This window comes from Pongo abelii, chromosome X (genome assembly GCF_028885655.2).
Source record: "Pongo abelii isolate AG06213 chromosome X, NHGRI_mPonAbe1-v2.0_pri, whole genome shotgun sequence".
Taxonomy (NCBI): domain Eukaryota; kingdom Metazoa; phylum Chordata; class Mammalia; order Primates; family Hominidae; genus Pongo; species Pongo abelii.
In genome coordinates this window covers 57,671,599-57,698,777 of record NC_072008.2, presented here as the reverse complement: position 1 = coordinate 57,698,777, position 27,179 = coordinate 57,671,599, and the positions used below count along the sequence as shown (strand labels likewise).

At 36.1% G+C, this 27,179-nt stretch overlaps 1 protein-coding gene and 1 pseudogene across 6 annotated transcripts in view; one reads left to right on the top strand and one right to left on the bottom strand.

Moving 5' to 3' along the window:
• The window catches only part of FAAH2 (fatty acid amide hydrolase 2), a 283,151-nt gene that overhangs the window by 100,202 nt on the left and 155,770 nt on the right, over positions 1-27,179 (bottom strand). For 5 of the 6 annotated variants that reach the window (XM_054544652.2, XM_054544651.2, XM_002831725.4 and 2 more), the window contains 2 exons: positions 18,190-18,325; positions 15,981-16,098 (listed from right to left, as the gene is read on the bottom strand). The exons of the other annotated variant lie outside the window; for it this stretch is intronic. In XM_054544652.2, the coding sequence (XP_054400627.1) occupies positions 15,981-16,098; positions 18,190-18,325 (254 nt within the window). The remainder of the gene's footprint in view (positions 1-15,980; positions 16,099-18,189; positions 18,326-27,179) is intronic. 6 annotated transcript variants of the gene reach the window in all.
• LOC100446691 (C-1-tetrahydrofolate synthase, cytoplasmic-like) lies at positions 1,549-4,535 on the top strand (annotated as a pseudogene).

Below are 27,179 nucleotides of genomic sequence, written 5' to 3'. Positions count from 1 at the left end.
TAAAACAAATATGAATAGAACTAAGAAAATAGAAAGCAATACAAAAATAGTGGGAAACTTAAATAACTCACTGACAATACTAGACAGATCACAAAGGCAGGAAATCAATAAACTCTGGACTTAAATTGGACCCAGACCAAATGAACTGCATAGATATTTATGCAACATTTGACAATGTTATGTAAATGACAGAATATACATTTTCTTATCTGCATATACAACATTCTCCCAAATTAACCACATGCTTGGCCATTTAGCAAGGCTCAATACACTTGAAAAAATAATAATTATATCAAGTATCTAATTGGATCACAGTGGGATAAATGTAGAAATTGATATGAAGAGGAACTCTTAAAACAACACAAATACATGGGAACTAAACAACTTGCTCCTGCATGACTTTTGGGTAAACAATGAAATTAAGGCAGAAATAAAATAATATTTTTGAAACAAATAAAAATAGAGACACAACATACCAAAACTCCTGGGATGCAATAATAGCAGTATTAAGAGGAAAATCATGGCATTAAATGCCTTCATCAAAAAGAGAGAAAAATCCCAAACTAACAACCTAATGCTCCACTTCAAGGAATTAGAAAAACAAGAAAAAAAAAAAAAAAAAAACTAAACCTAAAGCTAGCAGAATAAAAGAAATAACAAACACCAAAGCAGCACTAAATGAAATTAAGATTAAAATAATTATACAATCACTAAAATGAAAAGTTTGTTTTTTGAAAGGATAGACAAAATTGATAGACCACCAGCTAGATTGAGAAGACAGCTGACTCAAATAAACACAATCAGAAATGATAGTGTTGACATTACAACCAATATCACAGAAACAGAAAAGATCATCAGAGACTACTATGAACACAAACTAGAAAACTTAGAAAACATGGATACTTCCTGGAAACATACAACCTCCCAAGATTGAACCAGAAAGAAATGGAAATCCTAAACAGACCAATAACAAGTAATGAATTTGAATCTGTAATATAAAATATCCAACAAAAATGGCCCAGGACCAGATTGATTCACAGCTGGATTTTACCAGACATACAAAGAACTTGTTCCAATCTTACTTAAATTATGCCAAAAAAATCAAGGAAGAACAATTCCTCTCTAACTCATTCTATGAAAGCAGTATCAACTGATACAAATATTATGCAAGGAAAGAATAAAAAAACCTTACAAGCTAATATACCTGGTGCATATTGATGCATAAATCCACAATAAAATATTAGCAAATTTAAACAAAGAGTACATCAAGCCATGTGGGTTTGATCCCAGAGATTCAAGGATGGTTCAACATATGCAAATCATTAATGTAATTAACCACATAAACAGAATAAAAAACAAACACTATATGATCATCTCAACTGATGAAGAAAAACGACTTGATAAAATCCAACATTTCTTCACAACCAACTAGGCATTGAAAATACATACCTCAAATTAATAAAAGCCATCTATGATAAACCCATAGCCAACATCATACTGAATGAGGATAAGGTTAAAGCATTCCTCCTAAGAACTGAACAGGATATTGGTGGTGTCAATCATGGGCAGCGGACTAATAAAGGCCATGGCACCAGCAGAAATCCTGAACAGGAAAGAGATCTCCGCACAAATAAGGGCGAGACTGAAGAATCAAGTCACTCAGTTGAAGGAGAAGTACCTGGTTTCACGCCAGGCCTGGCAATATTACAGGTTGCCAACAGAGATGATTCCAATCTTTATATAATGTGAAGCTAAAGGCTGCTGAAGCGATTGGGATGAAAGCCACTGACATTAAGTTACCAAGAACAACCACAGAATCTGAGGTGATCAAGTACATTATATCTTTGAATGAAGACTCTACTATACATGGGTTCGTAGTGCAGCTACCTCTAGATTAAGACAATACACTGAAGGAGTGATCAATACTATTGCACCTGAAAAGGATGTGGATGGATTGACTAGCATCAGTGCTGGGAAACTTGCTAGAGGTGACCTAAATGACTGTTTCATTCCTTGTATGCCTAAAGGATGCTTGGAACTCATCAAAGAGACAGGGGTGCAGATTGCCAGAAGGCATGCTGTGGTGGTTGGGCGCAGTAAAATAGTCAGGGCCCCGATGCATGACTTGCTTCTGTGGAACAATGCCACAGTGACCACCTGCCACTCCAAGACTGCCAATCTGGATGAGGAGGTAAATAAAGGCGACATCCTGGTGGTTGCAACTGGTTGGCCTGAAATGGTTAAAGGGGAATGGATCAAACCTGGCAATAGTCATCAACTGTGGAATCAATTATGTCCCAGATGATAAAAAAAAACAAATGGGAGAAAAGTTGTGGGTGATGTGGCATATGATGAGACCCGTTCCTGGTGGCTTAGGGCTCATGATGGTTGCAATGCTCATGCAGAGCACAGTAGAGAGTGCCAAGCGTTTCCTGGAGAAATTTAAGCCAGGAAAGTGGATGATTCAGTATAACAACCTTAACCTCAAGACACCGGTTCCAAGTGATATTGATGTATCATGATCTTGTAAACCGAAGCCCATTGGTAAGCTGGCTTGAGAAATTGGTCTGCTGTCTGAAGAGGTAGAATTATATGGTGAAACAAAGGCCAAAGTTCTGCTGTCAGCACTAGAACGCCTGAAGCACCAGCCTGATGGGAAATATCAGGTGGTGACTGGAATAACTCCAACACCCCTGGGAGAAGGGAAAAGCACGACTACAATCAGACTGGTGCAAGCCCTTCTTGCCCATCTCTACCAGAATATGTGTGTGCGACAGCCTTCTCAGGGCCCCACCTTTGGAATAAAAGGTGGTGCTGCAGAAGGCAGCTACTCCCAGGTCATTCCTATGGAAGAGTTTAATCTCCACCTCACAGGTGACATCCATGCCATCACTGTATCTAATAACCTTGTTGCTGCGGCCATTGATGCTCAGATATTTCATGAACTGACCCAGACAGACAAGGCTATCTTTAATCATTTGGTGCCATCAGTAAATGGAGTGAGAAAGTTCTCTGATATCCACATACAAAGGTTAAACAGACTAGGCATTAACAAGACTGACTCTACCACACTGACAGATGAAGAGATAAACAGATTTGCAAGATTGGACATTGATCCAGAAACCATAGCTTGGCAAAGAGTGTTGGATACCAATGATAGATTCCTGAGGAAGATCATGATCGGACAGGCTCCAACGAAGAAAAGTCACACACGGACGGCCCAGTTTGACATCTCTGTGGCCAGTGAAATTATGGCTGTCCTGGCTCTCACCACTTCTCTAGAAGACAGGAGAGAGAGACTGGGCAAAATGGTGGTGGCATCCAGTAAAAAAGGAGAGCCCGTCAGCGCTGAAGGTCTGGGGTGAGTGGTGCATTGATAGTGCTTATGAAGGACACAATCAAGCCCAATCTCATGCAGACATTGGAGGGCACTCCAGTGTTTGTCCATGCCGGCCCGTTTGCCAACATCACACATGGCAATTCCTCTATCATTGCAGACCGGATCACACTCTAGCTTGTTGGCCCAGAAGGGTTTGTAGTGACGGAAGCGGGATTTAGAGCAGACATTGGAATAGAAAAGTTTTTTAACATCAAATCCCGGTATTCCAGCCTCTGCCCTCACGTGGTGGTGCTTGTTGCCACTGTCAGCACTCTAAAGATGCACAGGGGCCCCTATGGTCACTGCTGGAATGCCTCTTCCCAAGGCTTACATAGAGGAGAACCTGGGGCTGGTTGAAAAAGGCTTCAGTAACTTGAAGAAACAAATTGAAAATGCCAGAATGTTTGCAATTCCAGTAGTAGTGGCCGTGAATGCATTCAAGATGAATACAGAGACTGAGCTGGACCTCATCAGCTGCCTTTCCAGAGAACATAGGGCTTTTGATGCCGTGAAATGCACTCACTGGGCAGAAGGGGGCAAGGCTACCTTAGCCCTGGCTCAGGCTGTCCAGAGAGCAGGACAAGCACCCAGCAGCTTCCAACTCTTTTATGACCTCAAGCTCCCAGTTGAGGATAAAATCAGGATCATTGCACAGAAGATCTATGGAGCAGACAACATTGAATTACTCCTCAAAGCTCAACACAAAGCTGAAGTCTACACAAAGCAGGGCTTTGGGAATCTCCCCATCTGCATGGCCAAAACACACTTGTCCTTGTCTCACAACCCAGAGCAAAAAGGTGTCCCTACAGGATTTGTTCTGCCCATCGCGACATCCATGCCAGCATCGGGGCTGGTTTTCCGTAACCTTTAGTAGGAACGATGAGCACAATGGACTCCCCACCCAGCCCTGTTTTTATGATACTGATTTGGACCCTGAAACAGAACAGGTGAATGGATTATTCTAAACAGATCATCATCCATCTTCAAGAAGCTACTTTGAAAGTCTGGCCAGTGTCTATTCAGGCCCACTGGGAGTTAGGAAGTATAAGGGGAGCCAAGAGTCTGCCCCTGCCCAGAAGATCTGAAACTAATAGTAGGAGTTTCCCCGGATGTCATTTTCAGCCTTAATTCTCATCGTGTATAAATTAACATAAATCATGCATATGTCTATTTATGTTAGTGATGTTCCACAGAATAAAAGGAAATAGTTTTGCCAAAAAAAAAAAAAAAAAAAAAAAAAAACTGAAAACAGACAAGGATCTCCACTCTCACCACTCCTATTCAACATAGCACTGGCAGTTCTAGCCAGAGGAAAGGGATCCAAATTTAAAAAGAAGTAGTCATGTTATCTCTGCTTGCTGATGACATATCTAGAAAACCTAGACTTTACATAAAATTCCTATATTTGATAAAAAATTTTGGTAAAGTTTCAGGATACCGAATCAATGTGAATAAAGTCAGTAGCATTTCGATACACCAATAGCATTAAAGCTAAGAAACAAATAAAAAATTCCATCCCATTTACACTAGCCATTTACACAAATAAAATACTAGGAATATGTTTAACCAAGGAGGTTAAAGATCACTATAAGGAGAAATACAAAACACTGATAAAATAAATCATAGATGCCAGAAACAGAAAAATATCTTATGCTCATGGACTGGAAGTATCACTAGTTAAAACGACCATACTGCCAAGAGCAATCTACAGACTAAACATAATTCCTATCATTACAAACATAATTTTTCACAGAATTAGAAAAAAATCCTAGAATACATATATAACAAAAAAAGAGCCTGAAGAGCCAAATAAATTTTTCATAAAAAGAAAAAAGTAAGAGGCCCCACATTATCTGACTTCAAAATATACTAAAAAAACTATAGTAACAAAGACTGTATGGTAACGGTAAAAAAATGGAGACATACAATGGAACCAAATAGAGAACCAAGAAATAAATCCACATATCTATAAAAAACTGAACTTTGACAAAGTTGACAAAAATAAACAGTGAAGAAAGGATATGAAATATTGCTTTACTGAATAGCAATAAAGAGTTCTGGCAAAATTGGCTAGCCATATTCAGAATAATGAAACTGGACCCTTCTCTCTCACCATATACAAAAATGAACTCAAGTTTCATTTATGACTTAAATGTAAGACCTCAAACAAGAAAAATCCTAACAAAAAAAAAATAGAAAAAACTCTTCTGACATTAAGGGAAAAAATTTATGACTAAGACCTCAAAAGCAAATGCAACGAAAACAAAAGTACACAAATGGAACATAAACTAAAAAGCTTCTGTACAGCAAAGGAAATAATCAACAGAGCAAAAAGACAAACTACAGAAGAGAAGAAAATATTTGCAGATTATGCCTCTGAAAATGGTCTAATATCCACAGTCTACAAGAAACCAAAACAAATCAACAAGAAAAAAAAAAACCCCATTAAAAAGTGAGCAAAAAACATGAATAGACATTTCTTAAAATAAGACATGCAATTGGCTACAAAAAAAACTTATGAAAAGGTGCTCAACATCACCAGTCATCAGAGAAATGTAAATTAAAACCACAATGAGATACCATATTACACCAGTCAGAATAGCTATTTTTTAAGGTAAAAAATAACAGTTGTTGGCAAGAATGCAGAAAAAAAGGAATGCTTATACACTGTTGGCATATTGTAAAGTAGTAAAATTTCTATGGAAAACAGTATGGAGGTTTCTCAAAGAAGCAAAATAAAACTACCATTCAGCATAGCATTTCCACTCCTGACCATCTAACCAAAAGAAAAGAAATTATTATATCAAAAAGACACCTAAACTTGTGTGTTGTGTTTATTGCAACACTATTTACAACAGCAGTCATGGAATAAACCTAAATTTTTATCAATGGTTGACTGGATAAAGAAATGTGATATATAAACACCACAGAATACTATATGGCCATAAAAAATGAAAGCATGCCCTTTGCAGCCACGTGGATTTAGCTTGAGGCCATTATCCTAAGTTAAACAACTCAGAAACAGAAAGTCTGTTTCTCACTTATAAGTGGAAACTAAACAATGGATACACATGGACAAGTAGGCAGAAATAATTGACACTGGCAACTCAAAAATATGGAAGGGTGGGAGGTAGATGAGGGCTGAAAAATTACCTGTGGGATAAAATGTTCACTGTTTGCATAATGGGTACACTAGAAGCCCAAACTTCGCCATTACACAATACATCCATTTAACAACATGCACAAGTACCCTTTCAATCTAAAATAATAAAAAATAAAAATAAAGTGCAATAAACGTAAGACTTGACTGTGAAATTCCTAGAGGAAAATAGAGAGAAAAAGCTCCATGACATTGATCTTGGCAATTATTTTTTGCATGTATCTCCGAAAGCACAGGCTAATAAAGCAAAAATAGACAAATTGGTTTAGAGCAAACTAAAAAGTATTTTCACACAAAGAAAACAATATAAAATACAAAGGCAACCTACTGAATGGGATAAAACATTTGTAAAACATATATTTGATATAGGATTAATATTCAAAATGTACAAGGAATTCATAGAACTTATCAGAAACAAACAACTTAATTGAAAAATTGGCAAACAACCTGAATAGACGTTTCTTCAAAGCAGACATACAACTGGCCCCTAGGTATACGAAAAAAAAATCAACAACACTAATCATCAGGTGAATGCACATCAAAGCCAACATGAGATGTCACCTCCCACCCAATAGCATAGCTATTATTTTTTTTAAAGGTAAGTGTTGGTGAGGACAGGGAGAAAAGGGAAACCTTGTACACTGTGGTAGAAATTTAAATTTGTACAGCCATTCAAAACATTAAAAATAGAACTACCATATGATCCAGCAATGCTACTTCTAGTAATATATTTGAAGTAATTCAAATCAGGATCTCTAAGAAGTACCTGCAATCCCATGTTCTCTGCAATATTATTTATAATTGCTAAGATAAGAAAACATCCTAAGTGTGCGTTGATGGATGAAGAAAATGCTGTATATACATGCACTGGAATATTATTCAGCCTTAAAAATGTAGAAAATTTTGCAATTTTCAACAATATAGATGGACCTGAAGGGCATTATGTTAAGTGAAATAAACCAGACACAGAAAAACAAATGTTTTATAATATTGTTTATTCATGTCATCTAAAAAACTCAAATTCCTAAAAGTAGAGAGTAGGATGGTAGTTGCCAGGAATTGGGGTAGGGTAAGGGGATGAAATAAAGCTATGTTGGTCAGAGGGTACAAACTTTCATTTATATTAGTCATTATATATTATATATGTATGTATATATATATGTGTGTGTGTGTGTAGGTATGTGTGTGTGTGCGTGTGTGTGTATGCGTGTGTGTATAAGGGTACTAAAATTAGAAATTCCTTCTGCTTCTCTGGAGTACCATAACAAAGCCACTTTGGAAGACAATCTCAAGATTTCTAACAAAGCAAAGTATATTGTGTTCCTTGGTACTACCTAATTGAATAGAAAACTTATGTCTATGGAAAAAGTGCACATAAATGATTATAACAGCTTTTGTTCAAAGATAACAATATTTTGAAACAACCAAGATGTCCTTTACTAGGTAAATAGGTAAAAAATGGTGGTACATCCTTACAATGAAATATTATTCAGAGATAAAAAGAAATGAGTTACCAAGCCACGAAAAGACATGGAGGGAACTTAAATGCGTATTTCAATGTGAAAGAAGCAAGTATAAAAAGGTTACATAATTTAGATTCTAAATATATGATATTAGGGGAAAGGCAAAAGTATAAAGACAGTAGAAAATCTGTGGTTTCCAGTAGGAGTGGAGAGAATGTGTGAATAAATAAGTGATGCACAAAAGTTTTTTAAGTGGTAAAACTACTATTCTGTATGATATTGTAATGATAGTTACATGGCATTACGCATTTGTCAAATGCTTTAAACTGTACAATATAAACACTAATGTAAACTATTGAGTTTAGTTAATATATCAATATTGTTTCATCAGTCATGAAACATGTACCCTACTAGTGAAAGAAAGAGGGGCTACCCAAGGACACTCTGTACTATCTGGTCAATCTTTTGGTAAATATATAACTGTTCTAAAAATAAAATCTGCTAATAAAAAAATCCAACAGCACACAAGGCCTTGGCATATTTTTTCTACAAAATAGGTAAAAGTAAGGTGTTGCTAGGAAATATAGAAATGATAAAAAGACCTGGATTATAAAATATCCTCCACAAAGTTGGATGTCCTAACTCCTTTCCTTTTATTCTGGCTTAGAAAGTATTTCAGACCAACATCAGTTAGCAACTATTGAGTTTCTGCTACAAAATCAAAAAAGCTCGCTCTTTATATTGAACCTGAAAGTGGATAAAGTTCAAATTGCTATATAAAGTTATTAACTTTAGAGAAATATTTAAATGTATTATGCCATATTAAAATTCTGGAATACTAAATCCTTAATATTTTTATTCTCCTGAGTCAAAAGTTTTCATTTCTTCTTGGCTATTTATTCTGACAGGAGAACCTTAACATCATTTTCTCAACTTCCATACTAAAAATTGCTAATTTGATTTTAGTTGCTATAAAATATAGCCATCCTGTCCTAAAACATGGTATTTTTCTGACAATAGCTTGGGAATGGTGGAGGTGGCATACATCCTTACCCCACCTCCAATGATGTAACAATGTCTTTATTTATCTCCTCCCTCCTCAGATACACACATCACTCATTCTCATGTTCCTCTACTTCGTCCTTTTCAGAAAATATACAGAAACAAAGAGACATAAATTAATTTATGCAATGACAGATTACAGAACAGCAGGCCTGTTGGTGTTTCAGAAATGCCTTTATCACTGTGATGGAATTTTGGAGTGTGCCTAGGAACTTTATAAAATGGAATTATATTTGTAAGCCCAGTGACAGGGATTATATAGGCTATGGGATCTATCCACCAACAACTCAAGCTATAAAACTAAGTTTCTCTTTTTATTCAAAACTCATTTTAGGACTCTTAGTAAAGTTCTGTAATTTTTCTCTGGTAGGTTCTACAACCTTATTTTTAGAGTCTGTAGGCATTTTGTAGGATTTTCTGTTTGTCTTCTCTGTTTTCCTCATTCTACTTTTTATCTGGTTATTGCTGATAGATATGTTAGGTATGGTTTTTCTTATTTTCATCGTACATCCTATTTCAGGTTGAACTCATTTATTCTAAGAGTTTTAAAATAGCACTCCTTGAGTTTTACAAGAATATACTCATATCTTAATCTATGAATAATTATTGATTTGTCTTTTTTTCATAGTCACACCTCTTATTTCTAATTTCTCTTTGGCATACTTTCTATAAATAATAATGGTGATGGTTAGCATGCTTATCTTACTTTATATTTTAAAGAGTGTGCCCTGGATTTCATGCAGATAAGATAAAAAAGAACATAGTATGGCAAAAATTAATTTTAAATCAGAAATAGACATCTGAATTTTATAAAATGCTTTCTGGAAAAATATTGAGGTTATAAAATTTCTCTTATGGAACCAACTGGTAAAGCATACAACAGTATTATAGATCCTTGTATTCCATACACCAATCTTCACTAGAGCCTGTTCTAAAATTATCCAACATGAAATGAAACTCCTAAATGAATTTACATGTATTTCAATCTGTCTCTTTTTTAGCATGTGACTATTTTAAACTATTATTTCAAACTAAACTATTCTGTGATAGTGCTCCCTGCTACCTGATGCCAACAGGTGATGAGGTCTGCAATACTGTCACTTCTGACACTGAAGAGAAAGTTTCAATAACAGCGAGACTCTTAGTATCAACAGTGAAGAAACCCATTTAGGAAAATTGGCTTTTCATACACATGAATTTCAGGCCAGCAAAAATATAGGTTTCATATTGTAAAGGGAAGGGTTTGGGGTCAGAATATTAAATTGGCTAGAGAATTTGGTAATGAAGAGTCTGTACATTAAGTTATTAAAATTTTTGCTTAAGCTACAGAACAGGAAGGGAGGTAATCCTACTGTGAGAGCAACTTATACGGACTAAAAGTTCAATGTAAGTAATTTACTTCCATTCACTTACTTTTTTCCTTTTTTCCTCCTGCTCCTGGCTTCATAATTTTGCATTTATCCTCCAGCTCCCCAGGAAAGTACCAATTTGCTTTGCCACTAGCATTCTATGGTTTATCAACCCAAGCAACCAAGGTATAGTACCTTAATTTTTCTATAGTTTTTCCTTTAATTACTTATAAGTCTTAACATTTCTTGTGTTTTTATTATTCACTTATACAACTTCTTTTATAATTTACCTTTCTCCTTTCCCTATGTCCCTGGTGATATTTCTCTTATAATAGGTTACAGCCTGTTAATAATCCTCTATCATTTTTATTGACAGTATTTTCTATGATTTCTTTTGTTTAGATATTATTAATTCAGATATGTGAAGCTATCTTAATACACGTAAAAATTAATATAGGAAGAAATTCTGTTTCTGGGTTTATAACTTATGAAGATCTCACTTTTCTTTTATCCTCATTAAGCATTACGAAAAGAAATTTAAAAATCCACTGAGTTTGTATATGAATTACATTTTACCCATAGATTAAAAAATAACGTATAATTTTATAACATGATTTTCAAATCTAGTAACACAGTAATGTATCCACAAATGCTATGTTTTTGTTTTTTTTTTTTTTAACGGAGTCTCACTCTGTCGCCCAGGATGGAGTGCAGTGGTGCCATCTTGGCTCACTGCAAGCTCCACCTCCCGGGTTGACGCCATTCTCCTGCCTCAGCCTCCCAAGTGGCTGGGACTACAGGCGCCCGCCACCGTGCCCAGATAATTTTTTGTATTTTGTTTAGTAGAGACGGGATTTCATCGTGTTAGCCAGGATGGCCTCGATCTCCTGACCTATGGTTTGAATAGATCACCTCCAAAATTTAGGTGTTGCCAATGCATTATTATTAAGAGGGGGGCCCTAAAGAAGTGATTAGGCCATGAGGGCTGCCCTAGTTAATGCCATTACAGCCATTTTTAAAAAGATTTCATGCAGCCTTAGCAGCTGTCTCTTCCACCCTTCTGCCATGTTTCTCCCCTCTGGAGAATGCAGCAAGATGGCCCTCATCAGACACTGAACCTGCCAGCACCTTGATCTTGGACTTTCCTGTCTCCAGGTGTGTGAGAAATAAATTTTTGTTCTTTATAAGTTATTGAGTCACAGGCAATTTTCATGGTGGCACAAAACAAAGATAGAATATAAAAGCCATCTTTTATAGCACTCAAGTTTCTTCTAGTTTTACACGTCTTTTTTTTATTATACTTTAAGTTATAGGGTACATGTGCACAACATGCAGGTTTGTTACATATGTATACATGTGCCATGTTGGTGTGCTGCACCCATTAACTCATCATTTAACATTAGGTATATCTCCTAATGCTATCCCTCCCCACTCCCTGCACCCCACAACAGGCCCCGGTGTGTGATGTTCCCCTTCCTGTGTCCAAGTGTTCTCATTGTTCAGTTCCCAACTATGAGTGAGAACATGCAGTGTTTGGTTTTCTGTCCTTGCGATAGTTTGCTGAGAATAATGGTTTCCATCTTCATCCATGTCCCCACAAAGGACATGAACTCATCATTTTTTATGGCTGCATAGTATTCCATGGTGTATATGTGCAACATTTTCTTAATCCAGTCTATCACTGTTGGACATTTGGGTTGCTTCCAAGTCTTTGCTATTGTGAATAGTGCCACAATAAACATACGCGTGCACGTGTCTTTATGGGTATATACCCAGTAATGGGATGGCTGGGTCAAATGGTATTTCTAGTTCTAGATCCCTGACGAATCGCCACACCGACTTCCACAATGGTTGAACTAGTTTACAGTCCCACCAACAGTGTAAAAGTGTTCCTATTTCTCCACATCCTCTCCAGCACCTGTTGTTTCCTGACTTTTGAATGATTGCCATTCTAACTGGTGTGAGATAGTATCTCATTGTGGTTTTGATTTGCATTTCTCTGATGGCCAGTGATGATGAGCATTTTTTCATGTGTTTTTTGGCTGCATAAATGTCATCTATGTCTTCTTTTGAGAAGTGTCTGTTCATATCCTTTGCCCACTTTTTGATGGGGTTGTTTGTTTTTTTCTTGTAAATTTGTTGGAGTTCATTGTAAATTCTGGATGTTAGCACTTTGTCAGATGAGTAGATTGCAAAAATTATCTCCCATTCTGTAGGTTGCCTGTTCACTCTGATGGTAGTTTCTTTTGCTGTGCACAAGCTCTTTAGTTTAATTAGTTCCCACTTGTCAATTTTGGCTTTTGTTGCCATTGCTTTTGGTGTTTTAGACATGAAATTCTTGCACATGCCTATGTCCTGAATGGTATTGCCTAGGTTTTCTTCTAGGGTTTTTATGGTTTTAGGTCTAACATGTAAGTCTTTAATCCATCTTGAATTAATTTTTGTATAAGGTGTAAGGAAGGGATCCATTTTCAGCTTTCTACATATGGCTAGCCAGTTTTCCCAGCACCATTTGTTAAATAGGGAATACTTTCCCCATTTCTTGTTTTTGTCAGGTTTGTCAAAGATCAGATAGCTGTAGATGTGTGGCATTATTTCTGAGGGCTCTGTTCTGTTCCATTGGTCTATATCTCTGTTTTGCTGTTTTGGTTACTGTATCCTTGCAGTATAGTTTGAAGTCAGGTAGCATGATGCCTCCAGCTTTGTTCTTTTGGCTTAGAATTGACTTGGCAATGCGGGCTCTTTTTTGGTTCCATGTGAACCTTAAAGTAGTTTTTTTTCCAATTCTGTGAAGAAAGTCATTGGTAGCTTGATGGGGATGGCATTGAATCTATAAATTACCTTGGGCAGTATGGCCATTTTCATGATATTGATTCTTCCTATCCATGAGCATGGAATGTTCTTCCATTTGTTTCTATCCTCTTTTATTTCGTTGAGCAGTGGTTTGCAGTTCTCCTTGAAGAGGTCCTTCATGTCACTTGTAAGTTGGATTCCTAGGTATTTTATTCTCTTTGAAGCAAATGTGAATGGGAGTTCACTCATGATTTGGCTCTCTGTTTGTCTGTTATTGGTGTATAAGAATACTTGTGATTTTTGCACATTGATTTTGTATCCTGAGACTTTGCTGAAGTTGCTTATCAGCTTAAGGAGATTTTGGGCTGAGACGATGGCGTTTTCTAGATATACAATCATGTCATCTGCAAACAGGGACAATTTGATTTCCTCTTTTCCTAATTGAATACCCTTTATTTCCTTCTCCTGCCTAATTGCCCTGGCCAGAACTTCCAACACTATGTTGAACAGGGGTGGTGAGAGAGGGTATCCCTGTCTTGTGCCAGTTTTCAAAGGGAATGCTTCCAGTTTTTGTCCATTCAGTATGATATTGGCTGTGGGTTTGTCATAGATAGCTCTTATTATTTTGAGATAAGTCCCATCAATACCTAATTTATTGAGAGTTTTTAGCTTGAAATGTTGTTAAATTTGTCAAAGGCCTTTTCTGCATCTATTGAGATAATCATGTGCTTTTTGTCTTTGGTTCTGTTTATATGCTGGATCATGTTTATTGATTTGCATATGTTGAACCAGCCTTGCATCCCAGGGATGAAGCCCACTTGATCATGGTGGATAAGCTTTTTGATGTGTTACTTGATTCGGTTTGCCAGTATTTTATTGAGGATTTCTGCATCAATGTTCATCAGGGATATTGTTCTAAAATTCTCTTTTTTGGTTGTGTCTCTGCCAGGCTTTGGTATCAGGATCATGCTGGCCTCATAAAATGAGTTAGGGAGGATTCCCTCTTTTTCTATTGATTGGAATAGTTTCAGAAGGAATGGTACCAGCTCCGCCTTGTACCTCTGGTAGAATTTGGCTGTGAATCTGTCTGCTCCTGGACTTTTTTTGGTTGCTAGGCTATTAATTATGGCCTCAATTTCAGAGTCTGTTATTGGTCTATTCAAAGATTCAACTTCTTCCTGGTTTAGTCTCGGGAGGGTATATGTGTCGAGGAATTTATCCATTTCTTCTAGATTTTCTAGTTTATTTGCATAGAGGTGTTTATAGTATTTTCTGATGGTACTTTGTATTTCTGTGGGATTGGTGGTGATATCCCCTTTGTCATTTTTTATTGCGTCTCTTTGATTCCTCTCTCTTTTCTTCTTTATTAGTCTTGCTAGCGGTCTCTCAATTTTGTTGATCTTTTAAAAAAACCAGCTCCTGGATTCACTGATTTTTTGAAGGGTTTTTTGTGTCTCTAGCTCCTTCAGTTCTTCTCTGATCTTAGTTATTTCTTGCCTTCTGCTAGCTTTTGAATGTGTTTGCTCTTGTTTCTCTAGTTCTTTAAATTGTGATGTTAGAGTGCCAATTTTAGATCATTCCTGCTTTCTCTTGTGGGCATTTAGTGCTATAAATTTCCCTCCACACACTGCTTTAAATGTGTCCCAGAGATTCTGGTATGTTCTGTCTTTGTTCTCGTTGGTTTCAAAGAACATCTTTTTTTCTGCCTTCGTTTCGTTATGTACCCAGTAGTCATTCAGGAGCAGGTTGTTCAGTTTCCATGTAGTTGAGCAGTTTTGAGTGAGTTTCTTAATCCTGAGTTCTAGTTTGATTGCACTGTGGTCTGAGAGACAGTTTGTTATAATTTCTGTTCTTTTACATTTGCTGAGGAGTGCTTTACTTCCAACTATGTGGTCAATTTTGGAATAGGTGCGGTGTGGTGCTGAGAAGAATGTATATTCTGTTGATTTGGGATGGAGAGTTCTGTAGATGTCTATTAGGTCCGCTTGGTGCAGAGCTGAGTTCAATTCCTGGATATCCTTGTTAACTTTCTGTCTTGTTGATCTGTCTAATGTTGACAGTGGGTTGTTAAAGTCTCCCATTATTATTGTGTGGGAGTCTGTCTCTTTGTAGGTCTCTAAGGACTTGCTTTATGAATCTGGGTGCTCCTGTATTGGGTGCATATATATTTAGGGTAGTTAGCTCTTCTTGTTGAATTGATCCTTTTACCATTATGTAATGGCCTTCTTTGTCTTCCATTGTTTCCACGTAATAAGCTGTATTACTATTAAATTAAGTAGTAGTTTAAAAATTACTTTTAAAATTTGATAGGACTGTTCCCCTTATTATTCTTCTTTCCCAAATGAACTCTTGCTTTTAAAAAGACAAATTTGTTTTATTATTTCATCTGATTATAAAAGTATTTAAAAATAAAGCTCAAGATAAAATGATTGCATATATAATGTTGTCTCTATTACCTAAAATTTACATCTACACATTAGCATAGGAGAATCACTGGATAGATAAATGCCAAATTATTAATAACAGGTATCTCTGAGCAATTTATTTATTTGATTTATCATACTTTATTTTCAAAGTACTCATTTCATTACTAAAAAATAAAATATCTAAAATAACCATGAAAAATTACATCCAAAATTTCTTAGTATAACTGCTCTGAATACCTTAATTCCGTATTCTGACACAGAAATATTTGGCAGAAAGTGAAGTAAAGGGTTCAGAAGGATATCTCTTTGACTAAAAATAATTCCTAAACAAATTTTATTTAAAATTACCTTTTTCTGCGTCATAATGAGATCTTGGTCCACTTTGGACATTAAAAATGAGCCTCCATCATGTTCCATCCAGTAAAATTTTAAGTCTTTTAAATGTACCTTTGTGTCTAGTTTTAACCTGTGTAGGATTAAAAAGAAACTGACGTCAACAAATTATTTAGATATCCTTAATAGTTCAATCCTGACATCTGAGCTTCAGCTCCAATGAAGGATTTTTCCCCGAGCACTGTGTGCCAGAAACAGTATTATACCTTTAGAATTTAGATTTGCATTTAAGAAATGTACTTCAGCTGCAAGGGAGAGAATGGTTTGAAATGCATCAAAATTGTAGACGTGGTGACAAGTCAAAATGCTTTGGTAGTAGTTCATGCTAGAAATGATTGTAGCCTGAACTAGAACTGTAACCATGGTGAGGGAGAGATATGTAAAGATGTAAGAAATCATTAGTAGGTAATTTCAATATGATTCAGCATTGCTTAGATGTAATGACTGAGAAAAATCGGAAATGAGGCTTTAGCAACTGGGTTGATTTTGGTCATCCAGTCACTGGGATTGGGCAAGAATCGAAGTAGTGGATCAGGTTTCTGGAGCTTGAAAGAAAAATAATATCAGTTTTAGATATATTGAGTCTCATTTATCTGAAATGGCCAGTCTTCCTGTAGTAGTAAATAGACAGTCCTCTAGCTTCAGTGAAAAGAGTGAGCTGAAGAGGCAGACTTCGGCATCATCTGTGTATGGAAAATGGTTGAAGTGGCAAGGGTAGATGGAGTCATTCTGAGAGGGTAAGTAGAAAGAATAAAGTAAACCAGGTCCTTCTAGAATACCAATATATAAGAGATGAACAAAGGAAGAAGAGCCAGTAAGACAGATGAAAGGAAAAGGGGCAATATCAAAAGTGTGGATTGTCCATAACACAAAGGATAAATGCTTAAGGGGATGGATACCTAACCCACTTTCCATGAAGCGATTATTACGCATTACATGACTGCTTCAAAATATCTCATGTAGCCCATAAATATATACACCTGTTAGGTACCCACGAAAATTAATAATAATTTTAAAAATGATTGAATCACAAGAGCCAAGGGCAGAGTTTGTTTCAATAATGATGGAGTAATATCAATATTGCCACCAGTTATAATGAGGTAATGAATGGGAAGTATTGAGAAGCAGTCATTATTCTTAGCAAAAATGCAAAAAAAAAAAAATTTCAGGGACCTTGACAAGAATAATTTTGGTGGTAAAAACCAGTTTGTAGTGAATTCATTTATGAGATGGCAAAGTGAGAATTTAGAGTTAATGAGTATAAATAATTCACACAAAGGATCTGGCAATGGGGCAAAAAGCGGCATACAGTAGTGGCTTAAGGGGAATAAGGGGCTAAAAAAATGTCTCTTTTTAAGATGACAGACACTTAGGATGCTTAAGAATAATGAGAAGGGTGTGCGCGCGTGTGTGTGTGAGAGAGAGAGAGACAGAGAGAGAGGTTAAAGTCATACTAAGATGAGATCAGTAATGGAACAAAGATCTGAGAGAATAAGAGAACATAAGATCAAAAGCATAACGGAAACTACGTATATGCTAAAGCAAAATGGAAAGATATTTTCTCCACTCTAAGAGGAGAAAGAATGAATGCTGGAGACCTAGAAAAATGTGATGGTAAGAAACTGAAGTGAGTTACATATAGATTGCATTTTTTTATAAGACAAAATGTGGGATTATTTACTTGAGGGTAAAGGAAAGGAGAAGATCACAGTTTCGCTGGAAATGGAAATAATTTGAAATCACTGCTATAGAAAATATATTTAAAAAGAGCTGTCTAGGGAACCAATTTCCAAGCAGCGTTGATGCCTAGGTGAGATTGGAAAGTATGTATATGGTGACAGATGTCAGAAGAATCAGAAACGCTGAACTTAAAGTGAACATAGTCCTTATGCACAAATTCACAAATGAACAACAAAAAGATTCACTGTTTCCTTCCCAAAAATAAGGCCTCTCTTTGTATTTTCTCAGTAAAATACTTTTACATGGCATCTTGCCAATTTGTGAAGCATGGTATCCACTTATATAAGTATATAAAGGCTCTCTCATAAAAACCTGTAATAATTATTTGCTTGAAGACTGAAAGTCTACCTCTATGACACTAATAAACAAAGAGAGAATGAATGTCAGGATAAGAGTCCAAGGAAATAAAAATAAATGAACATACTTTTTGATCCCAGGTCCTGCCATGACCTTCAACATGGGGGCCAGGTCTTCAGCATAGCGGCACATAGGACCAGTGCACTGAAACAACTCCTGGGCTCCCACAGCCAAGGGAAACTGACCTTTGTTGGGAACCACACCTGAAAGGTTAGACAGTCAGGTTAGCCGCCCAAAATAAGACATGATCCCTGCATGTTGTATTTCATTATGGTGTTTAATCCATCTTAAATATTTTTTCTCCTGGTTAAAACTTTTCAGGCCTTCTTATATCTCATTGCAGTAGTTTCACAATTTTACTAGCTCTCTTAAAAGCAGTGAATTTTTTTTCCTAATAGAGTCCAACGAAGAACTTCAATATAAAACAGGCAAAACCAGAGCTACTCTGATGGAAACAGGGTCCCTACTTATTAGACTATTCTCTCTTTCTGGGGATGGTTCTAAGGGCCTGCAGAGCCTATATGGAAAAGGACGAGTTAGAATACAGATTTAAAAATCTACTGGCCTAGAGGATAAAGTCAAAATTCCTTTAGCTTGTATACAAAGCTCTCTTCAACCTGATACCTAAACAGAAGCCATAACAAATTGTTTGCAATTTTCCGCAAAGAACAGGCTATTTTGATTCTCATTTATAATTTTGTTTATGCCATTTCCTCTGCCTATAATACATTTCACAATTAATATGCCAGAAGGACAACCAGATTTCAAGACTTAAGTGAAACTATAAGGTCTTTCTTGATCACCTACAATCTCTCAGCCCAAAATCTTCTTAACCTGATAAGCAACTTTAGCAACGTCTCAGGATACAAAATCATGTGCAAAAATCACAAGCATTCCCATATACCAATAATAGATATCCAAATAATGAGTGAGCGCTCATTCACAATTGCTAAAAATAAAATATCTAGGAATACAACTTACACGGGATGTGCAGGACCTCTTCAAGGAGAAGTACAAACCACTGCTCAAGGAAATAAGAGAGGACACAAACAAATGGAAAAACACTTCATGCTCATGGATAGCAAGAATCAATACTGTAAAAATGGCCATACTACCCAAAGTAATTTATAGATTCAATACTATCCCTATCAAGCTACCATTGACTTTCTTCACAGAAATAGAAAAAACTACTTTAAATTTCATGTGGAACAAAAAGAGCCCATTTAGCCAAGACCATCCTAAGCAAAAAGAACAAAGCTGGAGGCATTATGCTACCTGACTTCAAACTATACTGCAAGGATACAGTAATCAAAACAGCATGGTACTGGTAACAAAACAGATATATAGACCAATGGAACAGAACAGAGCCCTCAGATATAATGCCACACATCTACTACAATCTAGTCTTTGACAAATTTGACAAAAACAAGAAATGGAAAAAGGATTCCCTATTCAATAAATGGTGCTGGGAAAACTGGCTAGCCATATGTGGAAAACTGAAACTGGATCACTTCCTACACCTTATACAAAAATTAACTCAACATAGATTAAAGACTTAAATGTAAGACCTAAAACCCTAAAAATCCTAGAAGAAAACCTGTGCAATACCATTCAGGACATAGGCATGGGCAAAGACTTCATGACTAAAACACCAAAAGCAATGGCAACAGAAGCTAAAATTGACAAATGGGATCTAATTAAAGAGCTTCTGCACAGCAAAACAAACTATCAACAGATTGAGCAGGCAACCTACAGATTGGAGAACATTTTTGCAGTCTATCCATCTGACAAAGATCTGATATCCAGAATCCACAAGAAACTTAAACAAATTTACAAGAAAACAAAAACCTCAAAAAGTGGGTGAAGGATATGAACAGACACTTTTCAAAAGAAGACATTTATGCAGCCAACAAACATGAAAAAAAAAAGCTCATCATCACTGGTCATTAGAGAAACGCAAATCAAAACCACAATGAGATACCATCTTGCGCCAGTTAGAATGGCGATCATTAAAAAGTCAGGATACAACAGATGCTGGAGAGAATGTGGAGAAATAAAAACGCTTTTTACGTTGGTTGGAGTGTAAATTAGTTCAACCATTGTGGAAGACACTGTGGTGATTCCTCAACGATCTAGAACCAGAAATACCATTTGACCCAGCAATCCCATTACTGGTTATATACCCAAACAATTATAACGCATTCTACTATAAAGACACATGCACACGTATGTTAACTGCAGCACTATTCACAATAGCAAAGACTTGGAACCAACCCAAATGCCCATCAATGATAGACTGGATATAGAAAATGTGACATCCATGTCCTTTGCAGGGACATGGATGAAGCTGGAAACCATCATTCTCAGCGAGCTATCACAAGAACAGAAAACCAAACACCACATGTTCTCACTCATAAGTGGGAGTTGAACAATGAGAACATATGGGCACAGGGAGTGGAATATCACACACCGGGGCCTGTCAGAGGGTGAAGGGCTAGGGGAGGGATAGCATTAGGAGAAATACCTAATGTAGGTGACCAGTTGATGGGTGCAACAAACCACCATGGCACGTATATACTTATGTAACAAACCTGCATGTTCTGCACATATTTAAAAGATTATTTGTGGAGAAGATTAATAATATCGATGAACACGTAACAAGACTTATCAAGAAAAAGAGAGAAAAAAACAAAAATGATCAGTATCAGGAATGAAAAAGGGATACTACTACAGATTGTATAGATATAGTACAGCCTGTAGTTATACTACAGTTCTAGTAGATATAGACACAAGGATTGAGATAATGAAACAGAATAATATCCAGCCCACTTGCTCTTGTTGCTGTTACCTGATTTAAAACAAAGATGGCACTGCAATGTAGTGGGGAAAGTATAATCTTTACCACAAAAACTTTTGACACAACTCAATATACATATAGAAAAATAGTAACTTTCAATATTAATTCATACAATACACAAAAACCTGTTTCTAATGGATTGAAAACCTAAGTGTCAAAGGAAAATGAATAAAGCATCTTTAAAAAATAAGAGAATATCTTTATGGCTTTGGATGGGCAAATATTTCTTAAGTAGGACAAACAAAGCATTAACCAATGATAAAACAAACTACCCAATTAAAAAAGGGCCAAATATTTTATCAAGGCTTTCTGCAAACAGAAATCCAAATGGCCAATAGATATATAAAAAGATAATAATTCTTCCAAACCATTGTCTATGATATTACAACAAGTTGCAAGATTAACCAAGAAAAGAAGAGAGAAAAGAAGCTCAATTAGAAATGAAACAGGAGACATTACAACCAAACCAGAGAAAGACAAAAGATCACACAAGGCTAGTATGAACACCTTTACTAGCATAAACTAGAAAACATACAGGAGATGGAAAAGTTCCTGGAAAGATACAACTCTCCCAGCTTAAATAAGGAAGAATTAGAAACTCTAAACAGACCAATAACAAGGAGAGAGATTGAAATGGTAATAAAAAAATTTACAAAAAAAAAAAAGTGCAGTACCAGATGGATTCACAGCTGAATTCTACCAGACATTCAAAGAATTGGCACCAATCCTGTTGATGCTATTCCACAAGATAGAGAAAGAAGGAATCCTCTCTAAATCATTCTATGAAGCCAGTATCACCTAATAGCAAAACCAGAAAGGACATAACAACAACAAAAAAAACAACTACAGACCAATATCCCTGAGGAAAATGGATGCAAAAACCCACAAATAAATACTAGATAACTGAATCCAACATCATATCAAAAACATAATCTACCATGATCAAGTGGGTTTCATACCAGGGATGCAGGGATCATTTAATAGAAACAGGTTAATGACTTGTGTCATTAAATTGAATACACCACATAAACAGAATTAAAAACAAAAATCACATGATCTTCTCGATAGACACAGAAAAGCATTTGACAAAATTCAGCATCCATTCATGATTAAAACCCTCAGCAAAATCGGCATACAAGGGACCTACCTCAGTGTAATAAACGCCATCTATGGGAAACCCACAGCCAACATAATACTGAACGGCGAAAAGTAGAAAGCATTCCCTCTGAAAACTGGAACAAGACAAGGATGCCCACTCTCACCACCTCTATTCAACACAGTACTGGAAGTCCTAGCAATGGCAATCAGACAAAAGGTGGAAATAAAGGGCATCCAAATCGGTAAAGAGGAAGTCAAATTGTCACTGTTTGCTGAAGATATGATTGTATACCTAGAAAACCCTAAAAACTCCTGCAAAAAGCTCCTAGAATTGACAAATGAGTTCAGCAAAGTTTCAGGATACAAAATTAATGTACACAAATCAGCATCTCTGCTATACAACAACAGCAACCAAGCTGAGAATCAAATCAAGAACTCAACCCCTTTTACAATAGCTACAAAATAAATAAAATACTTAGGAATATACCTAACCAGGAAGGTGAAAGATCTCTACAAGGAAAACTACAAAATACTGCTGAAAGAAATCACAGATGAAACAAACAAATGGAAACACATCCCATCCTGATAGATGGATAGAATCAATATTGTGAAAATACCATACCGCCAAAAGCAATCTACAAATACAACGCAATCCCCATCAAAATACCATGATCATTCTTCACAGAACTAGAAAAATTCCTAAAATTCATATGGGACCAAAAAAGTGTCTGCATAGCCAAAGCAAAGCTAAGCAAAAAGCATAAACCTGGAGGCAACACATTACCTAATTTCAAACTATACTATAAGGCCATAGTCACCAAAACAACATGATACTGCTGTAAAAATGGGCACATATACCAATGAAACAGAATAGAGAACCCACAAATAAACCCAAATATTTACAGCCAACTGATCTTCGACAAAGCAAACAAAAACCTAAAGTGTGAAAAGGACACCCTATTCAACAAATAGCGCTGGGATAATTGGCTAGCCACATCTGGGATAATGAAACTGGATCTTCATCTCTCACCTTACACAAAAATCAACTCCAGATGGATCAGATACTTAAATCTAAGACCTGAAACTATGAAAATTCTAGAAAATAATATCGGAAAGACCCTTTTAGACATTGGCTGAAGCAATGATTTCATAAGCAATAACCCAAAAGCAAATGCAATAAAAACAAAGATATAGAGGTGAGACTTAATTAAACTAAAGAGCTTTTGCATGGCAAAAGAAACAGCAGAGTAAACAGACAATCCACAGAGCAGTAGAAAATCTCCACAATCTATACATCTGCCAAAGGACTAATATCCAAAATCTAGAAAGAACTCAAAACAAATTAGAGAGAAGAAAACAATGCTATCAAAAATGGGGTAAGGACATGAATAGACACTTCTCAAAAGCAGATATACAAATGGCCAACAAACATATGAAAAAAATGCTCAATATCACTAATAATCAGGGAAATGCAAATCAAAACCACAATGCAATACCACCTTACTCCTGCAAGAATGGCCATAATCAAAAAAATAAAAAAATAAAAAGGATGTTGGCATGGATGCATTGAAAAAGAAACACTTCTACACTGCTGATGGGAATGTAAACTAGTACAGCTGCTATGGAAAACAGTGTGGAGATTCCTTTAAGACCTAAAAGTAGATTTACCATTTGATCCAGCAACCCCACTCCTTGGTATCTACCCAGATGAAAAGAAGTCATTATAAGAAAGAGATACTTGCACACACATGTTTATAGCAGCACGGTTTGCAATTGCAAAAATATGGAACAAGCCCAAATCCCCATCAGTCAATGAATAGGTAAAGAAAATATGATATACCATGATATACCGTGGAATACTACTACTCAGCCATAAAGAGGAATGAAATATTGGCATTTGCAGCAACCTGGATGGAATTAGAGACCATTATTCTAAGTGAAGTAACTCAGGAATGAAAAACCAAACATTGTAGGTTTTCACTCATACGTGGAAGCTAAGCTATGAGGATGCAAAGGCATAAGAATGATATAATGGACTCTTGGGACTCGAGGGAAAGGGTGAGAGGAGGGTGAGGGATAAAAGTCTATATATTGGGTACAGTGTATACTGCTCGGGTGATGGGTGCACCAAAATCTCAGAAATCACCACTAAAAAACTTATTTATGTAACCAAACACCACCTGTTCCCCAAAAACCTATTGTAATAAAAAATAATTTAAAAAATTAAAAGTGGTTAACACAGTAAGTTTTATGGTGAGTATATTTTACCACAATAAAACTAATTAATTAATTAGTTAAAAATTCTATTACTACTTTTGTTTAGGAAGATAAGTAATCATTAAACAAGAAATGTCACCACTAATAAAAGAATTTTTCAAATGATCTGGAATATAAAAATAAAGATATTCAATTGGGAAACTTGGAAAAAACAAGCAATAAACAAATAACCCCATCAAAAAGTGAGCATGACACATGAACAGATGCTTCTCTGAAGAAGATATAGAAGTATCCAACTAACACACACAAACAATGCTCATCATCACTGTAATTGTTGGAGAAACAAAAATTAAAACCACCAAGAGATACCATCTCACACCAGTCAGAATGGCTATTATTAAAAAGTTAAAAAATTACAGATGCTGGCAGGACTGCAGAGAAAAGGGAATGCTTATACATATTTGGTGGGAATGTCAGTTGGTTCAGTTCTTTGGAAGGCAGTTTGGTGATTTCTCAAAGAACTAAAAAATAGAACTACTATTCCACCTATCAATCCTATTACTGGGTATATACCCAATGAAATATAAATCATTCTACCAAGAAGATACATGGATCCGTATGTTCATCACAGCACTATTCACAATAAAAAAGACATAGATTCAAAATAGATATCCATCAACTGTGGATTGTATAAAAAAAGTGATACATATATACAATGGAATATTATGCAGCCAAAAAAAAGAAGAAAATATGACCTTGCAGCAACATTAATGCAGCCTGAGGTCATTATTCTAAGTGGATTAATGCAGAAATTAAAAAACCAAAGACTGCATCTTCTTACTTATAAGTGTAAATTAAACATTGGGTAAACATTGACATAATGATAGGAACAGTAGACACTGGGGGCTACAAGGTGAGGATAAAAGGGAAAGTGTTAATGGTGGAAAACCTATCAGATACTATGGTCACTACCTGGGTAACAGGTTCAATCATACCTCAAACCTCAGCATCATGTAATATACCTTTTTAGAAACCTTGCACATGTATCCCCTGTTTCTGAAGTAAAAGTTGAAAGTAACCTAAAAAAAAAAAAAATTGGAACTGTGATCCAACCCAATCATCCCATTACTGGGTATATATTGAAAGCAAAATATTGTTCTACCTAAAAGACACATGCACCTGCATGTCTACAGCAGCACTATTCATAATAGGAAAGACATGGAATCAAACTAGGTGCCCATCAATGGTGGATTGGATAAAGAAAATGTGGTATCACAGAGTACTATGCAGCCCATAGAAAAGAATGAATTCATTTGCAGAAGCATGGACGGAGCTGGAGGCCAATATCCTAAGCAAACTAACACAGACACAGAAAACCAAATACTGCATGTTCTCCCTTATAAGTGGGAGCTAAACATTGTGTACACATGGACATAGAGTTTAGAAAAATAGACACGGGAGACTATAAGCTTGGGGAGAGTTTGAAAGGGGCAAGGGTCAAAAATGTACCTATTGGGAGCTATGCTTACTAGCTGAGTGACAGGTTCAATTACATGACAAACCTTAGCATCATGCAGTAGACCTTTGCAACAAACCTGCATATGTACTCCTTCAATCTAAAATAAAAGTTGGAAATAAAATAAAATAAACAACCAACAAATTTTTGATACTTATTTGTGGCCAAACATATGATGTATCCTGGAGTAACTTCCAAGTGCTGTTGACAAGAATATGTATTCTTCAGCTGTTGGGTGGAAAGTTCTGTAAATGTCTATTAGTACCATTTGGTCTAGAGCAGTGATCCCCAAACTTTTTGGCACCAGGGAGTGGTTTCATGGGAGACAATTTTTACATGAACTGTGGGGCGAGACGGTTTTGAGATGAAGCTGTTCCACCTTAGATCATCAGGCATTAGTTAGAGTCTCATAAGAAGCACACAACCTAGATCCCTTGCAAACTCAGTTCACAAAAGGGTTCATGCTCCTATGAGAATCTAATGCTGCTGCTGATCTGACAGGAGGCAAAACTTATGTGGTAATGCTTACTCACCTACTACTCACCTTCTGCTTTGCAGCCAGTTTCTAACAGGCCGTGGACTGGTACTGGTCCATGGCCTGCGGGTTGGGGACCCCGGTCTAGAGTATAGTTTATATCTGATTTTTCATTAATTTTGTGCCTAGATAATCATTCCATTGCTGAAAGTGATGAAGTCCCCAACTACTATTATATGGCAGGCTACCTCACCATTTATATCTAATATTTGCCTTATATATTTGTGTTATCCAGTGTTGGATGCATATATATTAATAATTGTTATATCCTTTTGCTAAATCAACTACTTTGTCATTATATAATGATCTTCTTAGTCTCTTTTTCCAGTAACAACTGGAACTGGAACAACAGGTAATATGAGTCTCTCATGGGCAGCATACAGCTGGGTTATGTTTTTCTTATCTGGGTTATATTTTTTTAATCTGTTCATCCACTTTATATGTTTCAATTGTAGAATTTGATTCATTTACATTTAAGGTTATTATTGGTTACTAAGGACTATCTTCAGCCATTTTGTTAAATATTTTGTATCCTTTGTTCCTTTCTTCACCTCTCATTTTTTTTACATTTGTTATTTGGGGATTTTCCATAGTAATAAGCTTTGTATTCCTTCCCTTTCTTATATGTTTATGTGCTGTAATTTGCTTTTAGTGACTACTGTAGGGCTTACATGAAAAGCTTACAGTTACAATAAATTATTTTAAGTTAATAATAAGTTTGGTCACATACATTCTAGATTTCTTAAAATTCATAACTTTGTATCTCCATTTGCATGTTTTAATATTTTGTGTCCACTTACAACTTATTGTAGCTATAGGTATTATTCACCATTG